Below are 6,496 nucleotides of genomic sequence, written 5' to 3' on the forward strand. Positions count from 1 at the left end.
GTTTTAACCAATAATGTTGTTCCAATAATTAACAAATCAATAATGTATATATCTTACTGTTTTTTTTATGTAGCTATTAAATCAGTTACCAATTTTTTGTATTACTTAAAATTATGTATTTTTTGAAAAGATTTATTTATTTATTTATTTATTTATTTATTTATTTATTTATTTATTTATACAAGCACTGGGTATAGTCAGAAGCACAGGAGGGTGAGAGCATTCATCAGAGCCATTTGGGAGAGCAGAGCAGGCAAACTGATGTCGGAGAGGTCTGCATGCTATGTGGGACCCTCGCACTGTGGCCGGGTATCGAACCAGTGCTGCAGAGGCTGCGGGCAGCTTCCAACCCAGTGCTCAACCGCTGCAACATTGGGGAGGCCCTGAAAATTATGTATTTTTAAAAAAATATTTTTTGTTGTTTTGTTTTCATTATTGTTTAGATACATTTTGAAAGAAAATAACCTGAGATTGAATAATACCTCATTCCCTTTTAATAAATAACAACAAATTACTAAATAAAAATAATAAGTGTAGGAAATGCTAATACTGCTATTTCTCCAAATTAGAACAGTCATTGATCATTACCTTTTTTTTTAAGATTTATTTACTTATTTATTTATTTACTCATTTATTTGTTTGTTTGTTTATTTATACAAGCACTGGGCACAGTCAGAAGCACGGGAGGGTGAGAGAATTCGCCAGAGCCAGAGCGGGGAGCAGAGCAGGCAGAAGGACCAAAGTACACTGCTGACGGGAGCAGCGGGTGGCAGGAGAGGTCTGCGCACCATGTGGGACCCTCCTCTGGTGGCCGGTGAGTAGCCGGGGATCGAACCAGTGTTGTAGAGGCTGCGGGCAGCGTCACAACCCAGCGCTCAATCGCTGCGCCACCGGGGAGGCCCAACCATTACTTTTAAAAATTGACAAAAATAGTTTTTTTCTAAGCCACCATTCTGATTTCAATACAGTTATACAAGTGATGTTAAGGTGCTGCTGTGGAATGTGACTTTAAATTAATAAAGATAATATTGGTCAGGGGCTTCTCATTTTTGGTAAATGTTTTTCTTTTCATTTTCCAACCAATACTATTGTGTCAGCTTGGAATATCCTTTAAAAAAACTACTTTTTCCATCAAGAAACATGTGTTTAAGGTTCCTAGGAGTTCATATTTTTAAATATTTTCTCACTGAGGTAATATTTGTTTACACTGTTTTCTGTATGTTGGAGCGATGGGACCCGCCTCTGGTGATACTACCTTAGTGCTCTAGGACTTTAGAGCAGACATGTGTGTTGTTCAAGTGCAATGAGTCTGTCACTCCGCTCACGCTCCGCCCAAGGTGACCTGGTCCTATGCACCACTGAGAAGCATTTATCACAGAGAGCAATTCCTGACTTTACAGAGCAGCAGAGATGAACCAGCAAAGAGTCACCTATGCAGAGATGAAGCAGGCAGGGGTCTCAAAAAAACCGCAAGTGAAACCTAAGGAGAGTAAAAGCTTCAATACTGGAACGGAGCAGGGAGTAACCTACGCAGAATCAAGTCTGTACAATGCTGCTCGGGATCCTCAGGAGAATGGCAAGTCCTGTCACCTCCAAGGTAAAGCATTTAGTAGATCACAGCACAACTGTTCTGGGAGATGCAGAGGGTAGAGGTGCACAAAGAATAAGGTATTAACTGACATGTTTTTCATTTGTGAGGCTCAGAATTTGGCATTGGAATATGGTATTCTAGTAGGAAAACTGATGGCTATTTTTTTCCCAGGTATTGTTATAATTTATAATTGTTGACAACAATTCATAGGTGTTTTCTTTACTAAAAAAGCAATGATGTGTTCTGGGGGAAAGATTCCAGTGGGAGATAGAGGTCTCAGGTCCAAATTTATAAATGTGACTCCCTGTACATGTAGATTTTGTTGTGTGTGAACTGAATAACTGTCTCCATCTGTCCTTTCTCAGCGTCTCCAGTTTCTCTCCCTGCAGGCTTAGCTGCACCTCCAGAGAAGTTCATTGCTGGGATCTTCGGACTCAAGTGCCTTGTGTTGATATTCATTATTGTGCCAGTGTGGATTAAATTTACCCGTAGGTAAATTAATGAAATATTATAATGGAATTTTTCACTTAATGATTGTCATTGCTTTTAAATATTTCCTAATATTGAGGAATATAACTATTATGTTAATGCATCGGTTTAATTAAATGTTGAGTGTTTAATCTCAACTTCTCAAAAGTACAAATATACAAAGTGATTGTTTAGAATACTTTATGTAGATTCAGAAATCATGATTCAAACTCGTGCTTAGGAGACTGAAAGAATCTATTGAAAACTAAGATATACAAAGAACTCATAGGACTCTACAAAAACAAGGTATGAAATGAATTTTTAAATTTGGGACTACATACAGTAAGAGATGGTGAAATTTGACTCTAAAATTTGTCATATATTCCCCCAAAGCTTTATTCTTTTTTTTTAAGATTTATTTATTTATTCAAGAACTGGGGTACAGGTCAGAGGCACAGGAGAGTGAGAGAATTGACCAGAGAAAGAGCAGGGAGCAGAACAAGCAGACGGACCAAAGACACTGGTGGGGGGAGCAGCGAGCGAGGCAGGTGAGGTCTGCCACCCCATGTGGGTTTCTCCCTGGCCAGCTGGGAATCAAACCCTCATTGCAGAGGCTGTGGACAGCTTCACAGACCGGCCCTCAAATCTCTGCGCCACTGGGGAGGCCCAAAGCTTTATTATTTTACTAATTTCCCTGGAAAGTCAACTTTATTATAGATTATTATTATCACCCTACCAACATACATTTCTAATTTAGAAATATTATTAATTGATTTTGAATTAGAACATTATAAATTTTATAATGATTTTTTTATATTTTCCAGCTCCTATAAATCCAGAACAGAATGATTTCTCCCCAGTAACAAACATCCAGAAAGGTACACAATGAATTTCAAAATTCTGATGTTAGTACATCTTATATGATATATATATATGTATGTATATATATATGTGTGTGTGTGTGTGTGTGTGTGTGTGTGTGTGTGTTAGACTAGCTAAAAATGGTAACAAATTCTCTGGTAAAACATCCATTATATAATAAAATAAAAAAAGTTCATAAATAATGATAATAGGAGGGGTTCATCATATCCAACAATAGGAAAAAAATTCACTGAGAACTCCCTCACACATGTGGCCAATTGGCTCATGTCCTGTTGCTATTATATGTATAAACAATTTTACTATTAAAAATGACTTTATTTACTATGTCAGGACACTTATGTGGATATTTTTTGTGTGAGTTTGGTTCACATGGGCACATAAATTTTAGCATGAGAAGCTGCCCTTTCTCTGTGAGTGTGTGTTGTATGTCCCAACTGTGAGGTGTGTGCCTGTGTTGTGTACATGATTGTTCGTAGCTCCACATGTATGTGATATGTCTTATTTTAGTAATGCAAATAGTTTTAGGTAATAATTCACAATCACCCTTCAGCATGTCATTGTGGCCCTTGTCCAAAGGAGTGGATTACGTACTCCAACAAGTGCTATTACTTTGGTGCTGAAAGAAAAACCTGGAGGGAGAGTGTGACAGCCTGTCAGAGTAACAAGTCTCAGCTGCTCTACATAGACACTGAGGAAGAAATGGTAAGAAATTCAGTGCCCCGACCATATTATTGAATACTTACTCCAATCTATTTTATATTTTTATAATTCATATATATTATTGTACAAATTTGTAGTTTATTTATAATTTGGGTAACATTCCATTATCTAGTTTGAGGATTTTACTAAAATCTTTGACCCATTAATGCACATTTGAAAAACCCAGTTTTTGGCTTTCATAGTGAATCATATTTCATTCATATATATATATATATATATATATGATTGAAGTTTAATACACATCAAGAAAGGTGAGCAAAGTGTGATCAGGCAGATTAATTACCAAGTGAATGAAAATTGTATCAGCAGAGCAGATCCTGAATAGAAGTCCCAGCCCCCAGTGTACCCCACACACCCTATCTGCTCTCTCCTCACTCCTGCTGTCTGGTTTTTTAACCACCGACTTGACTTTTAATTTCATAGATCTTTTTTCTCATTTATGAACTGAAACACAATCATACAGCATATACTTTTGTTCCTGTCTCTTCACTCCCCTATATTTCCTCAGTAATCCATCTACATTATTGCATTTCTCTGATGTTTGTCAATTTTCACTGCAGAATTGTATGATAGAACATTTTAAAATCCATTCTGTTTAATGTGTCAGGTGTGTGATGTGAGAATCATCAGAGATAAAGAAACTTCCTTGGTTGGGTATTTTCAGCCTTAGGGTCCCCTTAGCTGTCCCATCTCAACCTTCCCAGCCCTGCTCACGTGAGCTTGTTGGTGGGAGGTGAAGTGTGTCCCCACTGCTGACTGTTGTCACTTTTCTGAGGCGTTACCCTTGTAAGGCTGCCCTGTTGTTGCTGCACAGGACCCTCACCTCAGGGGAGGAATGGCTGCCCCAAGCCTCTTCCTTTTGTTGGTTTTTGCTGAAAGAACACAGACCTAGGTCAGAATTTTCCTTGTTCACATGGCAAGAAGAGGGAATTTCCTAAGTATAAATGTTCAGGAGCTCAGGGCCTCCTAGGTGGTACAGGGAGTTAAGCACAACACCATGAAGCAATCCGCAATATCTGCCACAAGGTTTTCGATCCTTGGCTGGTCAGGGAGCTACCCACATGGCACATCAGACCTCTGCTGTCTTGCCTACTGCTCCCATCGGCAGTGTAATTCACTGCCTGTTCTGTTCCCCACTCTGTCTCTGGTGAATCCTCTCACTCCCACATCTCTGGCCTGTACCCCAGCTCTTGTCTGCATAAATAAATATTTTAAAAAATTAAAATAATGTTTAAGAGCTCATGTTATGTAATTGTGATGTGCTGGTGAGAATTTGTGGTACTATGTACACTAGTTCTCAGCACACTGTATGTGGTGTTAGATTGGAATCTGTCTCTTCCTTCTGAAAATGTAGGTCTTATGAAAAAACACATTACTTGTGTTTTTTGTTTTTTTTTTTTTTAAGATTTATTGATTTACACAAGCACTGGGTACAGTCAGAAGCACAGGAGGGTGAGAGAATTCACCAGAGCCAGAGCAGGGAGCAGAACAGGCAGAAGGACCAATGTACACTGCTGAGGGGAGCAGGGGGTGGCAGGAGAGATCTGCCTGCCATGTGGGACTCTCCCCCAGAGGCCGGGGATTAGACTGGTGCTGCAGAGGTTGCTGGGAGCCTCGCAACCCAGTGCTCATGCGCTGTGCCACCAAGGAGGAGGCCCATTGTTTTTTTTGTTTTTGTTTTTTTTTTGTTGTTGTTTTTGTAAACATCATTCTTATGTAAGTGAAAATTCTTTGTGTTTGAATAGAAATTTATGAAATCCATATCAGTTGTGTCATGGATTGGAGTCTACCGTAATGACAGTGGTCAGCCATGGAAGTTCTTAAATGGGTCAGCTTCCCAACTAGAGTAAGTATTATTTAAATAATGTTTTAATAGCATAAAAATGCTTTTGTTTCTTGGTTTGCCCACATTATAGAATTTAAGATAAGAAAGGTATGAAAAGGTTTATAAAAATGCTATTTGTGCATTTGTTTTAAATTATGGACTGAAGGTTGGTGTTGAATATTAGTGTAATCTTGATAAATATTGAAGAAAGGACACCTCAGTTTGTCTAACTCCCAACTCTGGCAATGTTCTATGAAAATTGTCTTCATCCATTTTCAAAATATGCTTGTATTGCAATTCAATGAAATGCTATTGTTCTTCTTTTGCCCCCAACTAATATAAGAACAGAGTTATGCATTTTTCTTTATTACAGGATAAGAGAAATTGAAGTTGCTAATGATGAAACTGCAAAGCACTGTGTTATGCTACAGTCTAACTATTATGCGGAGAATTGTGAAGCTCCAAATTTGTATTATTGCAAGTATAAGCCTTAAATTAAAAAAAAATTAAGTTTTGGATTTATTTGGATAACTTCACATTTCAAGAAATAAGTCTTCTTGTTGATTTGGTGTTTTGTTCTAATGGCATTTTTTCACAATAATTATTGAAATACACTATTTACAGCAACAAGTACAGATATCTTTAATTTTGTTATGGGCATTTTTTGTTCAACAATTCATTTGTGGCGTTCAACCATCAAAAAGATCATTTGTTGTTGAGTCCATTTATAAGTAATGGAAAAATCATAGGTAAAGACATTGAACTGGTCTTGCCAGTGACGGAGAGGAGGTGGGATGAGGAACTGGCCACGGGCCAACAGAGATCGGTTCTCTGTTTCTTGTTGAAATGATGGAACTTTTTTCAGTGCTAAAAGTAGTGATGTTTGCAAACTCTGAATATGCTAAATGTCTTTGGTTTATTCACTTTACATGGCTGAATTTTATGCTTTATAACATATCTCAATAAAGCTGTTTTTCAAAAATTCTGCGATGATGTTTGAGAACATTTAA

General features: G+C 37.8%; 1 protein-coding gene across 1 annotated transcript; it reads left to right on the forward strand.

The window, feature by feature from the left end:
• Positions 1-1,410: 1,410 nt before the first annotated feature.
• LOC311185418 (NKG2-A/NKG2-B type II integral membrane protein-like) lies at positions 1,411-5,980 on the forward strand (the record flags this gene model as incomplete). Its single annotated transcript, XM_084256044.1, has 6 exons — positions 1,411-1,597; positions 1,957-2,079; positions 2,884-2,937; positions 3,492-3,643; positions 5,407-5,507; positions 5,860-5,980. The coding sequence occupies 6 exons, from the start codon at positions 1,411-1,413 to the stop codon at positions 5,978-5,980; spliced, it is 738 nt and encodes a 245-aa protein (XP_084112170.1).
• Between the last annotated feature and the right edge of the window lie 516 nt (positions 5,981-6,496).

This window comes from Talpa europaea (assembly GCF_964194135.1).
Source record: "Talpa europaea genome assembly, chromosome: 15".
Taxonomy (NCBI): domain Eukaryota; kingdom Metazoa; phylum Chordata; class Mammalia; order Eulipotyphla; family Talpidae; genus Talpa; species Talpa europaea.